This window comes from Lytechinus pictus, chromosome 12 (assembly GCF_037042905.1).
Source record: "Lytechinus pictus isolate F3 Inbred chromosome 12, Lp3.0, whole genome shotgun sequence".
In the NCBI taxonomy this organism is placed as follows: domain Eukaryota; kingdom Metazoa; phylum Echinodermata; class Echinoidea; order Temnopleuroida; family Toxopneustidae; genus Lytechinus; species Lytechinus pictus.
In genome coordinates, this window is record NC_087256.1 from 16,123,706 (window position 1) to 16,141,807 (window position 18,102).

The 18,102-nt window shown below is 37.8% G+C and overlaps 1 protein-coding gene across 2 annotated transcripts; it reads left to right on the plus strand.

Moving 5' to 3' along the window:
* Nucleotides 1-2,311: 2,311 nt before the first annotated feature.
* On the plus strand, nucleotides 2,312-17,268 carry LOC129272470 (mucin-2-like). 2 transcript variants are annotated; one of them, XM_064107865.1, is made up of 11 exons: nucleotides 2,312-2,421; nucleotides 5,084-5,181; nucleotides 7,686-7,913; nucleotides 8,645-8,932; nucleotides 9,102-9,263; nucleotides 9,439-9,600; nucleotides 9,770-9,931; nucleotides 10,101-10,262; nucleotides 10,639-10,752; nucleotides 11,175-11,342; nucleotides 13,199-17,268. In XM_064107865.1, the coding sequence occupies exons 1-11, from the start codon at nucleotides 2,327-2,329 to the stop codon at nucleotides 13,576-13,578; spliced, it is 2,019 nt and encodes a 672-aa protein (XP_063963935.1). In that variant the 5' UTR covers nucleotides 2,312-2,326; the 3' UTR covers nucleotides 13,579-17,268. The 2 variants fall into 2 exon arrangements, with proteins under 2 accessions (XP_063963935.1, XP_063963936.1); XM_064107866.1 differs by lacking the exon at nucleotides 10,101-10,262.
* The last annotated feature ends 834 nt before the right edge of the window (nucleotides 17,269-18,102 follow it).

Consider the following 18,102-nt stretch of genomic DNA (forward strand, 5'->3'; position numbering starts at 1 on the left):
AAACCATTTTTTTAACAAACAAACTGAGCAAAATGCTGAGAATTCCATTAAAATAACGAAGTTAAATTTTAGCAATATTTTGTGAAAAAAAAAGTTATATGCATGTCGTCATGAATATTCATTAGGTGGGTTGATGTCATGTCCCCACTTTCATGGCCGTACGCAGAATTTTTTTGGTGGGGGGGGGGCCGGGAGCAGCACGCGTAAACTTTTTCGAAAAAAACCCTCGAAAGCGAGGGAGCGAAGCGACTGTGCTTGTCATACACAGTAAAAATGCTGTTTAAGATTTTATACAACGCTGTTTACTATATGAACCTTACAGTATTTGTTAAACCGTTTAAACAATCATGTTTAATTTTTTGAAGATTAGATATTGAAAATTAAACTTTGTTGCTTAAGATTCAAACACTTGTTTAAACTGTTTAAACAATTACTGTAAGGTTCATATAGTAAACAGCGTTGTATAATTATTTTTTGCTGTGAAGGGGTGTTTTTGCATTTTGTCAAGTGAAATTGAAGTTGCATACTTTTGGTGAATTTTTGTGAAAATTTTCAATAAAAAATGTAAGTTTTCAAAATTTCGGGGAGGGGGGGGGCAGCTGCCCCTCGCCCGCTACATACGGCCATGCCCCCCTTTCTTATATGTTATTACATGAAATCATCACTGGCGGATCTGGCGGGGGAGCACATCCTGCCCATGCCCCCCCCCCCCCCCCTTGAGAGCCATAATCAAAATTTGTAATGTAATTAAGCCGTTTTTACCCAGCATGGAATATCTAATGCATTGAATCTGTTCTTAATCCAATATCTTAAATTCTTGGAGGAAAAAATTTGAATAAACATTACTTCATAATACAAAAGATCAAGCGGGGATATGATATCATCAATATACTAATTGAATAATATTATACAGACATACCTAGAACTGCTTTAATTACCGAAATAATACAAATCTTAAAAATGTCATAACTTTAGTTATTCCTTACCCGAATTTGTTCAAATGTTTAGTTTTGTTTGTCTGATTTTTTGTATCGGTTCAAACCACATTATATTCAGCCTGGATTACCCTTTTAGGTGACATCATATTTGTTTTCTAATGAATAATATATTGGGGGTATCAAAGATTTAGCCGACCTTGCACAGTTGCACTCTATTTTTGTTAATATTCGTGCTTTGCCTCATTTCCTTCCTATTCAGTTTTTATCACTCCATGAAAAGTCACAAAGAATTTTCGGATATTATGTCATTATCTATTACAAAATTAGATTTTATTTTTAAAAAGGTAAAAAAAAAAAATCTTGTACTCTTCAGTTGCTCATGACGTTTAAGAAAACACAAAATTCTGTGCCCTTCGATTATATTTGCCCTTTATGCCACTGACCGCCCCTGATCCTACAAAAATCCTTTACAATGTGTATAAAAAACCGACGAAGAACACCAACAATTTTTGTTGATTATTTATCAAGAAATTATAAAAGAAAATTGATTAATCTAACAATCGTTTGTAATCGGGATTGGTTAAATACCGCCTCGGTTTTGTGGGAAATTTTGATATGTTATTACTCTCTCATTCAACACAATATATTTAATGAAATTTAGATTCAAAGGGGGTATCTCCCTCATCGCTGCCCATGCTCGGATGAATAGATTCAACGGAAAAGTCAATAGAGAAGAAATGATGTGAAAAAATAATAATAAAAAGAGGGGAGACGCAGAGAGATTCTGTTGATCGTGCATTATCATATCGGCAATTCATTAATCCATCTCCCATCCCGAAGGGTTTTGATAATTATGGTTGCTCATGCATGCATGCGACAGTCATGACCGTGTACAAACTAATTGCAATCAAATAATGACAACAGGTTGAAACGTCATGAACGTCAGACTGGGGATAGGAACAGAGAACCCCCCCCCCCCCAAAAAAAAAAAAAAAAAAAAAAAAAAAAAAAAAAAACCCACTTATAATGTTTGTAAGAATAGAGCTATGGTTCAGTCTTTGGTTAGAATAAACCCCTCAAAATCCAACAAATATAAGCTTTTGGCATCTGATCAGCATTTTTATAAAATAATTTTCGCCCCCATCCCCTCTTCCTTTAGGTGAAAGCTGGATCCATGCAATATTACAATTATAATGCGGTAAAATATTAAAGTTACTGGAAAGCCGCCGAGGTGTTGTGTCCTCCCTCACCCCCATCCCCCCCCCCCCTCCGCTCAAGTTCGGAATGACTTCCAGATAAAACGCCTCAGTCATCGCTATACGCATCATCAGAAGACAATAGATTGTATGAGAATTCTTTGTGTATGCTGGGATTGACTGATCGTTGTAATGATAATAAAACCATCTCAGCTGCAGTTCGTTGCTGTTATTCTCTGTGATCTCTTTCGTAGGTCGGCCTCACATGCAGTTCAACCAAATTCTGAGTGAGTATAACCATTGCACTTCTTTTTACAATGTTTTTTTCTTTTTACATCTCGGAATATAAGTACATTCACCACTTCTGAGAATTCGCTGAACTTATTATGTTAATATCGTCTAATTCAACATTGAAGGATTGACAATACTTGGCAATACAATGATTGAGTTAAAACCAATACATATATACATATAATATATATTCATCGTCATCAGCATTCTGCGCTCTATGAGTGACCATCGCGGTCTTGCGCTTTCGATTGTATCGTCTCAATAATGAACGTGCCCTCAGAAATCTTCATAAAATAAATATATATTTGTTTTACAGCAACCAATCTGGGAAGGCCCTCAAGGCCGTCTCCCCGGGCTCCTATCCTTACCTCGGCTGTTTCACCAATTACACATATCCCCACATATCAGGCCATGGGCGGAAATCCTAGGGGGGACAGGTGGGACGCGTCCCCCTACCCAAAAGAGAAGGGGGGGACACAATACCAAATGTCCCCCTACTATTTTTGGTCTTTTATGATGGAAAGAAATACATCATTCAAAATCGAAATAAAACATGTATTTTGGACGAGATGAACTTACTCTTTGGGTGATTGCCTCTTTTTTCTTCTTCTTTTTCTTCCTTTTTTTTGCTTGCCAAATTTTCCAGCCCCTGGTCCCCCTACATTTGGGGAGAGATTTCCGCCCTTGTACCAGGCGCGTATCCAGCATCTGGGGAGTGTTTCATGAAAGGAGCTGTCAGACGTTGTATCCGACAAGTCCCATTTTATCCGACAGTTACCATAGTAACTCTGCTTCTTAGCCAATCAACATCATTGAAAGTTATCTGAACAACTTGTCGGACAAAAATGTAAATGAAACGCTCCCCAGATCATACAAAACATTTCATGGGCCAAATTGTCTGGGGACAATTATAGTGACTCTATCGTATTATGCAAATGCATGGGCCCATACATTTCTTTGTCATAGTTGATATTGGATACGCCAGTGCCTATGATCCACTTTCATTTTTTTTTCATTGTTAAAGGGGATCATTCTTACCGGGAGCGGCGAAACGTATTTTCGTGTGGGGGGGGGGGCAAAGCATCAAATTGTCATCTGTGAGAAGTAGTTGTGTGTTTTGTAAAGCCTTTTGGAAGTGATTTCAGATTGATATTTAGGCTTTCTTTTTTCCGCGAGCGAGCTGTTTAGAAATATTTCTAAATCTGAAGTTTTAAAAGTTGCTTTTTGGTCAATTATACGGCGCAAATTACTGTTAAAAAGGCACGATCCTTGTCATGCGTGCGAGATGTTGCGAGTGCGAATCAACTTTTGGACATTTCATGTAATAAGATATGAAAATTGAACATTCCGAGCAGTTTTTATAAACAAGAAAAGATGCATAGGCCTATATAACTAAAGAATTACCGCGAGCTGAAAGGTTGAATAAATTATACTGACCAGAAATGGAACCTGTTAAGGACTGCATTTAGTGATTCATTAATGTGATACAAATGTCACCAATCGAATAATACGAGCGCGAAGCGCGAGATGAAAATATATGTGATATTCCAACCTAAACTGCATTATGTTTTACTTAAAAAAGGATACTCATTTTGCAAAAGGGTACATTTTATTTTGAAAAAAAGGGGTATCGTATATTTCTATTGTATTTGTGTTACAGGCGTAACCACCCGTCACAAGCTTCTGCTTTCAAGGAACTATACGCCTTCTTATATGTCTTATGTTAACAAAATGTTAATATATTTATATTTGATGACAAATAATTTTGTATGTTATATTGGAAAATTATATTTTGTGAAAAAAAGAAAATAAATGTTGATTTGAATTTATTTGAATTGAAAAATTGAAAAAATATTACCTACATGACGGCGTATCCAAGGAGATTAAGCACGCCCCCCCCCCTCCTTTTTGGCTAAGCAAAAAGGGAAGATAAATTAGAAAAGGTGGTAAGGAAAGATAAAAGAAAAAATAAGAAAAAAAATAGAGGGGGAAGAAATTTAAGTTAAGTTAAGGGAGGGGAGCGATTACAACATAGACGAACTTTCAGGTCACCAATATGAAAATAAAAACTCGCTCCTGCTTCCAGCTCGCATTGCCTGCTTACTTTATATGATAGGCCTATATCCTGTTCAAGAAGGCTGAGCTTGCGCTTCGCGCTCGCATAATTTGTAATGTCATACGGCAGGCCCTATCCTCTTCATGATTCACCAGATGCAAAAGGTAGATAGATGGTCTAATTTAAGACCATCCCACTCTATATTGCTTCCCCCCTCGCAGATGTCAGCCGTGTTATGCTTTTGCACGGGAGAGTAGGTTGTATTCTATCCCGTGATTGGGATTGGTATGATGTAATCTATTCATTTATAGTGGCATAAGTAAAATATTTCAAGGAAAGGGGCAGTGTCACATGAAGAAGGGCCGACCGCCTCTCTGATTTTTCAAGTAGTGAAAAAAAAAGGTTGAGAAGAGGATTTACGAAGGGCGATCAATAGGAAAGATCTGCACCGTATGATTTTCATAATACCCTTATTAATAATTATTCAATTGATAGAATGCGGTGCCGTCTTTGGATCGTCTTGCCCCCGATCAAAATAACCTGGTGCCGACCCTGACAAACTACCGATGTAATAACGTTCCTTCATTCTTAACAATTTACAGGGGTTTCATCATGTCGGCGATGTATAGGTTTCAGTGTAATGCATCACTACAGAAGATACCGATGAGACTGGTTGCTCTGAACGTGCTTTTTATATCCGGTTAGTACACATAATGGAGCTTTTCAATGACTAATTTATACGTCGTTTGTTCCCTTTAGGCCTCTATATTATGCAAACATATTATAAAATATAGAACAACCTTTCAGGTTCACCTAAGCCATGCGCGTGTTCGGGGGGTGCGTCGGGGCGCCAAAAAGAGGAAGAATAGAGAGGAAAAGAAAAGGGGGGAAAAAAGAAGAGAAAGAGAAAACAGGGGAAAGAAAGAGAGAATGGAAAAAAGAAGAAGATGGAAGGGGGCGCCGAATTGATGTCCGACATAGGGGCACCGAATTGATGTTCAACATAGGGGGTTGCCGAATTGATGTGCGACCTAGGGGGGTGCCGAATTGATGTTCGTCATAGTGGGGCGCCCAATTGATGTTCGACCTAGCCGGCGCCGAATTGATGTTCGACCTAGGGGCGCCGAATCGATGTTCGACCAAGGGGCGCCGAATTGATGTTCGACATGGGGGGGGGGGGGCGCGCTTGCATAAAATGTTGAGATAGATACCTATCCTGTTCTTGATTACCTAAAGTGCTTAAAGACTTTCCAAATTTGAGGTCAGAATATCAAAAAAATTCAGCTAGCGTTTCGCGGTCGCATCAATTGTTAAGTTATACATTTACCCATCATGCTCACGGTTACAAAAAGTGCTTAGAAACATATAGATGAAAATATTTTTCCGCACCCCCTCCTCTATTAGCGAAAGCGAAAGCTGGATCCGCCTAGGGCTGGTAAAGAAATGTCAGCTCCCGTTCATATAATTTTAGTGGGGCCTACTCTGATAAGAAGTTTTTTTTCAGTTTTATTTATTTAATCAGGGTGGCCTCATCAGTTAACAAACTGCTGTCCTTGAGGGCCCTGAGATAAAATCAATATGTACAATATTCACAAAGAATGAATACATAAATCAAAATGGCATGCACTAAAACAACAAATATATAGGAAACATTAAAAATACAATTCAGTAAAGAATCAAAATTGAATTTCAAGTAAAGACAAATGAAAAAGAAAAGGCTATTGGAAACTGCGGAATACGATTTAACGGGAAAAGGATGGATGACTGGTAACTGAGTAATGTTCATTTGATTAGTAATAATTTGAGTAGATATTATAATGTTTGCCAAATTAGAATATGAATATGAATCAATAACTCAATGTTACTCCTCTTGCATTGCAAGGCCTATCAATTTTTCATTTGTTAAACGAGACACGGAATGAATTGAGGGACATAGCCTGGCGTTGATCTTTCCTAAGATTATTCTATTCTGTGGTCCCGATGTACTGAAAAGTCCTCTTGCCACTATTATTATGTAGAGGAGCACTGTTTACCTGAAGGGAGGCAGTGGACATTGAAACCGTTCACTTAAATATGGGGGGGAGAAATACAATTAACACATTTAAATACTTCACACATTCGGTGGAAATGCCGTCTGGAAAAGAGATCTTTCCATTTTAGAACGGAAAATAAATAAAAAATGTGAGTTCGCGGATAGGCCCCTAAGATCATCCTTGCCATTCTGTTATGTAATTTGGTAAGTCTATCAAGGAGACTGAGAGAAAAATTAGACCAATCTACGTCACAATAATCAAATTGTGGCATGATCAAAGCATTACAGAGTAGTTTGAAAATGTCATCCGAGAAATAAGGCTTTGTGGATCAACGTAGAAATCCCATTTTTCTTGAAATATTTTTAACAATGTGATATATGTGCCTTTCGTATGACAAATTTTCATCGAGTATGACACCTAGATACTTTTTTGAAATCATGGAGTCGCTGTTTAACTAATTTGAAACCTCAAAGTGCTTAAAATTCTATGCTTTTATTCTTTTCAAAAAGTGTTATTACAACATATTCATGGATATCTTTTTATCATGAACACATTAAAAAAGTGGTCTTCGGTTGCCTTTTTGCACGTGATTACGAAGTATGATAATTCAACATGCATTTAAGGCTCCTATATGCTTGCTTTGCTTTGCACATGGGCGCCAAAATTAGGTCTTAATCCTTACATTATCGAGAGGTTACTATATCAACGTCATGAGCAATAATGTCAGTCTGGTAAATATCTCTGTCACCGCCGTGCACCTTCGGTAGCGGAGTGTTTTTTTTAACAAGGGGAGGGGTGCTGAATACGTTTACTGAAAATTAGGGGTGTAGCCCCTACCCCCCCCCCCCCCCCTGCATCCAGACCCCTGCTCTTTACGTGTCGTCTGGGGTAAAACAAAAACTGTCCAGAAAAATATTCATTAAATTAAGTATGTTTCTCGGGGCTCGCCGAACATTGTATTGAACTAGTGATGTTGTCTCCATTAACAGTTAGCATGAAGGAGTACATTTTATGGTCGAGTTCACTAACTTTTTAGGACAACTGTATATGTTCTGTAACCTATAATTTTTTACTGAATATAAAGGTTGATATTGTTGGAACGCTATTCTCATACATCTCAGTTATTATATGTCCCAAATATGATTTCATTCTCCCATTATGATCTGCTAAGCTGGGGCTTATGCTGACTCGTGTCTTAGAAGTGAAGAACATTACTGCTGTAGCGATGGTCATGGCCTCAACTACACTCTACCCATGTTCATCCCATGCCAGACGATAATAGATGGTGGGTTTGAGGTTCAAACCATCCCAAAGCTCATGCAAGTTCCTCACGTGACCCAATGTAGGAGGAAGAAGGAACTTGGAATCCCCTTCGGAAACAGAATCTGTCGCCTGCCCGGTACGTCATATAGGACATCAGTGGTGTATGTGCGCGCATGGGTGTGTGTGAGGGTGGATTTATTATGTGCAAAATTTTGGAAAATGTGGTTCGGTGTGTGGGCCACTGTAGGGGGTTGCTGGGTGAGTGTGTGTGTGGGGGGTGCTGGTTGAGTGCACACTTTCATTTGAGGTGGCGTAATGGTCGGTATATGGTACAATAATAGGCCAACATCGGGTCCAAAGGGCATGATACGAGTGTGGGTGTGTGGGATGGGGGAGTAGTTGTGAGAGGGGGGCTGAGGATCACTCTCTTTGATTTGATGGATTGTAATGGTACAATAAAACACATGGTCCAAAGCAATATATTAAGGTGTGGCAGGGTGTATCATGGTTATGACTGGGTATAAAGGACGGATGGTTACCACTTTGTTGGAGGGAGTGAAATATTTCATTGGTCCAAGACAATACAATCATGAGGGTGTAATTGTTGCACCCACACACCCTCAGGGAGGGAGTTGCACGTGGTCCAACGCAGATTACGATGATATGAAAAATGAAATGGATTGTTGGAACCTTTAACATCATAATGATTATCATTTTTGTAACGTGTAGGGACCCGTTATTTCGTAGTTCTGGGCTCTTTGTTCTGGGTGAGATGATATTTAATTTTTTTTTATTTGACGCAAGATGACAACATCTGTTTTCATGGAGTAAAATGTTTTGTATCATTAATATTTACACAATTTGGAGACTGTAAGAACGACCCATGTACACAAGGTTGGTGCGAAGAAACGATGACGGGATATCGGTGCCACTCAATCGCTGACAACGAAGACATCAACACCACCACTCTTACCAGCTCCATCACTACTATAGCCAGCACCGCTGCTCCTACAACCAACAATACCGCCACCACCCCCACAAGCACCAGCACTACCACGGATGAAACTACTACCGTGCCTTTGCCAACAACTACCCGGACATCGGCCACAACGTCACCATCGTCAACCCAACCCACGACAACGCCTTCTCAACAGAGTAAGGGACAGTTTATGTTCCATTTGATTACAGGGGTGTTCGTTTTTTCAAACTATGTTTCTACCCGTTTAATAATCGTTGCCTATATTTTCTTCGCTTAATTTAGTACAATTCAAATTCTATATCAAATTCTGATAATCACCCATGATTCAACTCTCTTGCTCTATAGCCAGCACCGCTGCTCCTACAACCAACAATACCGCCACCACCCCCACAAGCACCAGCACTACCACGGATGAAACTACTACCGTGCCTTTGCCAACAACTACCCGGACATCGGCCACAACGTCACCATCGTCAACCCAACCCACGACAACGCCTTCTCAACAGAGTAAGGGACAGTTTATGTTTCATTTGATTACAGGGGTGTTAGTTTTTTCAAACTATGTTTCGACCCGTTTGATAATCGTTGCCTATATTTTCTTCGCTTAATTGAGTACAATTCAAATTCAAATTCTATATCAAATTCTGAAAATCACCCATGATTCAACTCTCTTGCTCTATAGCCAGCACCGCTGCTCCTACAACCAACAATACCGCCACCACCCCCACAAGCACCAGCACTACCACTGATGAAACTACTACCGTGCCTTTGCCAACAACTACCCGGACATCGGCCACAACGTCACCATCGTCAACCCAACCCACGACAACGCCTTCTCAACAGAGTAAGGGACAGTTTATGTTCCATTTGATTACAGGGGTGTTCGTTTTTTCAAACTATGTTTCTACCCGTTTGATAATCGTTGCCTATATTTTCTTCGCTTAATTGAGTACAATTCAAATTCTATATCAAATTCTGAAAATCACCCATGATTCAACTCTCTTGCTCTATAGCCAGCACCGCTGCTCCTACAACCAACAATACCGCCACCACCCCCACAAGCACCAGCACTACCACGGATGAAACTACTACCGTGCCTTTGCCAACAACTACCCGGACATCGGCCACAACGTCACCATCGTCAACCCAACCCACGACAACGCCTTCTCAACAGAGTAAGGGACAGTTTATGTTCCATTTGATTACAGGGGTGTTCGTTTTTTCAAACTATGTTTCTACCCGTTTAATAATCGTTGCCTATATTTTCTTCGCTTAATTGAGTACAATTCAAATTCTATATCAAATTCTGAAAATCACCCATGATTCAACGCTCTTGCTCTATAGCCAGCACCGCTGCTCCTACAACCAACAATACCGCCACCACCCCCACAAGCACCAGCACTACCACTGACGAAACTACTACCATGCCTTTGCCAACAACTACCCGGACATCGGCCACAATGTCACCATCGTCAACCCAACCCACGACAACGCCTTCTCAACAGAGTAAGGGACAGTTTATGTTCCATTTGATTACAGGGGTGTTCGTTTTTCAAACTATGTTTCAAACCGTTTAATAATCGTTGCCTATATTTTCTTCGCTTAATTGAGTACAATTCAAATTCACATTCTATATCAAATTCTGAAAATCACCCATGATTCAACTCTCTTGCTTCGCTCGTTCTCTGGCCTTGATTAGATACTTCATGTATACTTGACCCCTCCCCGTGTACCCCCCCCCCTTTCCCTGGGAAGGATTCTGCATACGACATGTACGGGAGACTCTTCTTTCGCTTGTTATTAATTAATGTCGAATACATTGATTGCCATCTTGTTTGGGGTGGTCTTCCTATCCTGTTTATTTTTATTTGTTCTTTCATAGTTTGCCAATCGAATCCTTGTCTAAACGGAGGGACTTGCATACCAATTCTCGACACAAACTCGCAGCAAGCTTTTGAATGCGAATGCTCGCTGGAGTTCTACGGAACATTATGCGGTAAGCAGGAGATATACATATACAATGTGTAGTAAATTTTGTTCCGATTATAACTCATGATCAATCGTATATAAAAGATAACTTGCCTGCCTCGATCTGTCCCCACTGGTAATCATTTAAAACAAAGCCTTAAAGCTATTTTATATAGGATAAGTAAAAACAGAAATAAAAAACTTAAATATTCCCTACCGCTCTTCTTTCTCATCCTTCTTTATCTTAAAAAGGGTGAACTTTTTTCACTATATGAAAATTCGAATACTAATGGAATTTTTAGCAGTCTGCGGTGAGGAACACATCTAAACAGATAATGGTGCTACAGCAAACAATGCCGTGTCATTCCGTCTCTATTTCGAACATAAAATAAGGATGGATGCATGGATGGATGGATGAATCATCATTATTTTCATAATTCATATTAACAGAATGTTCTACAATCCACACACCCGACGTGGCCGGAAACAGAACGTATACTTTTCCAAACTTCTGGATCCCTGGCAATGCGACATCGTTTGACTTTATGGTTAGCGCGGACAATGATGCACACATTGGCCTTTTCCCGAGTAACACCACAGATGAGAAATACGAATTGGGTAAGTCGGTCACGCAGTGGCGTAACTACGGTGGACATGGGGGGCACGTGCCCCCCCCCCCCCCCCCCATCAGCTGACCAAAAAAAAAACGGGGAAAAGGAGAAAAGAGGGAGAAAGGAAGAGAAACGTAGTGGGAAAGAAGAAAATATTATTCATTATAATGTTATATTATATATTTTATGTTACATTACATTAGAAAAATTATCATCATAACTTTATGAAACATAATTTGCTCAGGGCCTATGTCTCCATTGTTCCTGGTGCTCGCATTGTCTGTTTAACGAGATATATAATGATCATGTTATACTAAAACCTCCCGTTTTCACTTAGTCAATATAAACCAAATATATTTCCTAGCACTTCCAGTTATCATTGTTTTATGTAGCGACATATGCTTCTTTTTCATGACTCAAAAAGTTGTTGCCCCATGTTACTTCATAATTATATATGAAACATTTCCTGTCCGTGATTACGTTCGCATTAGTGGATTGGTGAGATATGTCTGCTCTCCATGAATTCCTAAAATCAGTCCTTAAAATGACCCTTCTTCTGATCTGAATATCAAAAATTTTCAGCTCGCGCTTCGCGCTCGCATCATTTGGTTAATGAAATAAGTATGGTCCTAGTTAATTCCTACAAAGAAGCCTTAGTTATGCCACACTTCAGATCTGAATTATCTAAATTTTCAGCTCGCGCTTCGCGCTCGCAATATTTGTTTAGTGAGATGCGTATATGATAATCATGATTGCAATGACTACAAAAAGTGTTTTATGTGTTCAGATGTAACTCTAACAAAATCAGCAAGCGTTTGACACTCGCATTAAATGACTATGATGAGATATGAATACTCTTAATGGATTCCTAAAATATATTCCTTAAATCTCGCTGTTTGGGGCCAATATATACAACAATTTGAGCTATGTTTAGCGAGATGGGTACCTATCATGATTACACAATGCGAGTGCGTAGTGCGAGCTGAAAATGTATATATGCTGACCCGAAACGGAACCGTTTAAGCAAGAAGGTATGAGTGGAGTTCACCATACATTTTTTTTTTGATTTACGCACGGAGCGCAAGGCGATATGGGGGATGATTCAGACCTAAAAACTGTCAGCACTTTTTATACAAGTAACTTAAATGCATAGCGTGAGCTGAAAATACTTGATACACTGACTTGAAAAAGTGACATTTCAAAGAATATTTGCGAGAATTCATGAAGAGGATATTTATGCCACAAATCAAACAATGCGATCGCGTATAGTGCGAGTTGTTTTATAGTACATGTTTACATTCAACTAATTTAAGTATATTTTGTAATCGTGAATGTATAGGATGCATAGTACCACGGTAAAAAGAAAGTAATGGAAACTCGAATCGCGAACCGTTGAAAATAATTTTGTGCAATCGAATTGAAAATATTTCAAGCCCCATGTTATCCTCTTGAGCAGAATACTGTATTATCTCAATCAACAATGCAAACGCGAAGCGCTATATTTAGCGATTTAAAAAAAATTTATGTAGGACCCTATAACCACCCGATTCATTTATTCTAATTCCCCTGATTCCATTCACATTTCTTCTTATCGTTTTTCCCTCACGTCCCCTTTTTTCTGTTTTATATTCATTTTCTAATTTTCTCTCTTTCTTCTTCTCTCTCTCTCGGGCGCCACCCCCCCCCCCCCCTCCGCCTACACGACTTGAAAATGCGAAAGCTTTGTGTTAAACTGATTTTGGTGATATATTCAGTTCGAGGCTTTGCCAGCTTTCTATATTGCTTCAAATTATTATTTTTTTTTAATTATCGTGAAAAATCTACGCAACCTTGTGATTTGGTATCTCATATCTCATTATGCAGCTATCGGTGGATGGGCGAATACCGGTGGACAAATTTTACGAGTTACTACTACTCCCGGTGGCCCGGACATATTATATCCTCAAAACTCTAATGTTCATGATGTTAGTCTCTCCCAAATACCAGACTTCGATCATTACCAGCTATCGTTCGCCAATGGACACATTCAGCTGAGCCATTATGATAACGGTACGGTAGTAATGGAGGCCCGGGATCACCAACAACCGCTTCAAGTCTCCTATATAGGAATTTGGACTGGTTTCGGATCAGTTGGTTATTGGAGATTCCCGACGTTCTGCCCAGGCATACCAGCCGTGACCCGGTCCCGACAAATTATCCAACCATACATTCAGACACACGATTCTCTCATACAATGGAATTAGAATATTAAAAACTAAAGTTTAGTACATAATTTATCTTGTTATTTTTTTAATATGTAATCAGTAACGGAGTACAGGTAATTAACAACAAACTTCTTATTCATTAATTTCTCTTACACGCTTTGAAAAGGGTTAAATTTTAAAAGTCGTTGAAGCACTTTAATTTAACAAATAAGGTCATTTTCGGCAATTTTTTTTCAAAAAAGCAGTACCTGTTATTTCAACAAAATGAAATAGTTTACTGTTTATGTAGTGTTTTTTTTTATTTTGCGAAAACCCCTTATTATGTTTTTTCATGATTATTTCATTTGCAATAACAATCATTTAATATAGCTTGAAAGGAATCGTCTACTGTCTATAACAAATTAAACCTTTCAATTGCATGCAGGTTAAAATAGTTTCGCATTGAATTGTTTGTGCACGATTTCCCCCTCTGTTCTACTCTAATCTCTTTATACTAAATTCATTTTTTTTTCTTATTTTGTCAGAAAGAATTCAATCCCATTTCCATCCATCCATTGTTTTCTCAAAAATATTTAACTCAAAAGGCAAAATATGTCCATCATTGAAACTAAAACGATGCAGGAATCTACCATGTGCACACACATTATGCTGTTATTTGTATTTGGAACCATAGAACATTGTTTATTAAACTGAGAAAAGGAGTTTTGTATGAAATCAATGGGAATGCTTTCTATTTAGACTAACAGACTGTGAAAATACATGATAATTATGCTGTAACAATTTTGCTCATGACTGTATTCACTGAAACTGTCGTGCCTCTGAATGACAAGATTATGATAGCCACTTTTTCTCTTTTGTAAAAAAACATGTTGCAAGCAATAATATATAGACACATAATAGAAGCCTAAATAATAATGATTATCTCAGTATATGCTTACAATAGGAATGCATTATGCTCATTACTGTTCTTGATCAGTTGTTAATGCTGTATACACTTTATTTGGAGGGGGTACTATACTCTGTCGGTAAACGTATAAAAACTGTACAAATCACCATCTTATAGTGATCTTCCGATTTGCAGGGTCACCGGCCCTAACTTCAATATTGTTCCGATACCTATATAGGAGCAAACGCTTAAAAGGAAACCAAAATCCAAGAAAAGAACCAATCTTATTGAAAAGAGTGAAATGAGAGGAACAATTTAAAACAAGTTTGATCAAAATCGGTTATGAAATGAGCAAGTTATGGACGTTTAAAAAGTCTTGTTGTTCCTTCTTGGCAAACGTGCTTCAAAATGGCTGATTTTGTGGACATATCTCCGATTTTGTTGTACACAAATTTTCAGATTTTCCCCTTTATTTTACATATTTCACATTATCTCCTCCTGACCTTGACATATGTGGTGTGAATTATATTTTCCTATATGACAAATGGAGAGTTGTCCTCAAAATCAGCCATTTGGAAGCACGTTTGCCAATTTGAGGATCGACATAGAAAGTACAACAGGAGTTTTCAAACTCCATAACTCGCTTATTCTATAACCGATTTTGATAAAACAAGTGTTAGATTGCTCCTCTCATCTAATTCTTTCTGATAAGATAGAGTTTCTCCTTGTCTTTTTGGTTTCCTTTAATGTGTGCCCCTTCAAGCATGTCCGGCACTGCTGAATAATTATGGCGGCATATCCTTGAACTAGTATCTCCAACTTTTGGACGCCCGTCGATTTTCTGGTCATGTTATTGCGAGCGTAAGACTGAGTTTTTAATTGTTTTTCACCTCATTTTCTTTTTTTTTTAACTCCCCCCTCTAATTAACCCTCATACTATTCAAGTGGTTCTATGACATTTGCTCCGCCGAAATTTTATTACTCCGCTGTTAATTCCAGACACTGAAGGAATTACCCATTTTAACCATGGGTTTAACATTATCATGATTATGCTTCATCCTAAACCTAACCTTATATTAACATAGAACCCCACTGCTACCCAAACCCCATCTTAGAGGAAGCCCCGAGTAACTATCGACGGATCAAAAGCCTTGTCACCATTTAGGTTGGGGAGTGGGATGAAATAATAGGTCACCCCGCCCCCAAATAGGTTCACCGCTTGGGTTTACACCAGCTCTATTTAACCCCTTGAAATATACTATCAGACTATATAGGACATGTAGACAGAGTTGTGAATTTGCATCCATGGAACATGTATATATCAGACTAAGAGTCTAGCTGATATTTATCAATATTTCAGTTATAGTAGCAGACAGAAATTTGTCGTTTTCGCTAATTATACAGAGCTGCATGATAAAAGTTGAATACGTTGTAATTTGTATGTTGTTGTAAATAGCAGTAATCCAAAAATTAATCATCTTCGTATCTTATATTCGTTTTACCTTATTGTGATCAAGGTTTATGTTCAACAATGCATAAATGCAGTGGTGATGAGAACAATACTTTAAAACTCATTTGCTAATGATGAGGTATTTTGACCAGCGCTTTGATTGTCATCACTGTAACCGCTCTTTTTATAACTTGCCTATAATGAGCTCTGTCTTCAATTATTGATCAATCATTCACAATATATTTCGATCTACTTCCAAGGTTGATGTTACTATTATGAATAAAGATACAAATGATGGAACTATTGTATCCATTTTCTGTTTTACATCATTCATCATTAATGCACGTACAGTGTATACTTGAAATTTGTAATTTGTTATTTTCAATTCCTCATAGTTTTACCTTTTCTTTATTCTGTACCCTCATAACTCCCTTCCCTCCCCTCCCCCTCCCCCTCTCTCTCTTCCTCTATTAGTCTCTCTTCCCTCTCATCTTAGAATTACCCCTCCATCATGTTGCTCTCGATGGGCCATTCAGTTCTAATACCTAACCCAACTTCAAATGTATTTTGTGCTCTACTGTCTTGTATGGTGTGCAATGTCTCTCTCCCTCCCTTTCTCTCCCTCCTTTCCACTGTCTCGTTCTCACTGTCGTGCGTATGGCAAGCCGTTTTAACATTTAATCATATTTCTTGATATCAAGAAATCGAATTCTTGATATCAAGAAATGGTTTTGTGTAGTTAGGCAATGGTTATTCTTGATATCAAGAAATTGAATTCTTGATCATTATCAAGACGTATGATTAAATGCTAAAATGGCTTGCCATACGTGCGATCCTTTTCGAACGCCACGACTGGCTTTTCGTAACCGATCGCGAAAATGTTTAAACCATTCAAAATACATGTATTAAACAATGTATTATGTATCAAACATGTAATAAACAATGTTTTATAATTAGTCTTATGTTATTACGTAATTTTCAGTAAGTGTGATCAACTGTTAATTTTTAGCAATATTCATTTCGTTTTGTAATGTTTTGTGATACATGTATGATTTGTTTGATTATGAATATATTAAAATAAAAAAATTGTTTAAAAAAATATGAAGCTATCTACGATCAAGACGATCGCTACAACTGATCTGATACGATCTGATAAGATCACTACGATTACTCAACGATTAAGACAACCGTTACAATCATGGCACTATTCGTGAGAGTGGGCAGCAATCAGTGTTCCATTATTGTTATCTTGTTTACTCTTCAGTTTCAAATAATTTTAAGCTGGCAGAACATTCGTAACTAGTGTATAATATGATATCACAAGAATTTGTCTTACTTTATTTATTTCGATTTATATTTTAACTTAAATGTGAATAAAGAAACAACAATCAAACTATCGTATTCATTGTCTATTTTCCTTGTCTATCATTTAAATCATGATGAATTGTATCTGTTCCATTTTTGTTTTAAGCCATTTCCCGAGCAATGAGCTCAAAATTCAGTAATAATTTTGCATTAAGATTTCTATAATCCAATCACAAAGCTCGTTAGATAAGAATCCAAAAGGCGTATATAATATATATTAGATATAATGAAATTTTCACTGATCTTGATCAACGGATGAATATTGCATGTAAAGATTAGAATGTGAGATGATAATCCACTATATAGTTCACATTAATGATTATGCAATTTTACCCAAATTTTAGACAAGTAAAATTAAGTCACAATTCGTTAGGCTTCCAGAAAAATGCAATAACTTTTGATTTTGACAATTAGTCGGATTAACAATAGGATTTTCAAGTTTTTTTTTTGTTGTGTGTGAAATGGATGTGTATGGGAACGAGTATGATAGAAGAAAATGATTCGGGAGCTTTTTGTGTGTGTATTACCCACAAATAAACACAATTCCATTGGTTTTTTTTTTCCAACGAGAGATAATAATGCTCGAACAATGAAATCTAATAGGTCTAAATGTGATGCCCTAATAGATGACACGAACAGAGAAATGTTCTTATATTAGACACCCAATGAATTTGTTTATTTTTAATCCTCCCGAAATGTAAAGTACAAGCAATAAAAAAACGTGAGAAAGTGTTATTTATGGACGTTTATTATGGTATGCCTATATACACCCGGGGAGCGTTTCATAAAAGGGCATGTCAGACGTTTTCTCTGACAAATCCCATTTTAACCGACAGTTACTATGATAACAGTGCCTTTCAGC

Bases quoted from the DNA above. Each gene is read 5' to 3' on its own strand.
- LOC129272470 (XM_064107865.1), top strand. From the start codon at position 2,327: ATGATAATAAAACCATCTCAGCTGCAGTTCGTTGCTGTTATTCTCTGT. The intron at 2,422-5,083 runs GTGAGTATAACC...AACAATTTACAG, and splicing joins GCAGTTCAACCAAATTCTGA to GGGTTTCATCATGTCGGCGA. The intron at 8,933-9,101 runs GTAAGGGACAGT...CTTGCTCTATAG, and splicing joins GACAACGCCTTCTCAACAGA to CCAGCACCGCTGCTCCTACA.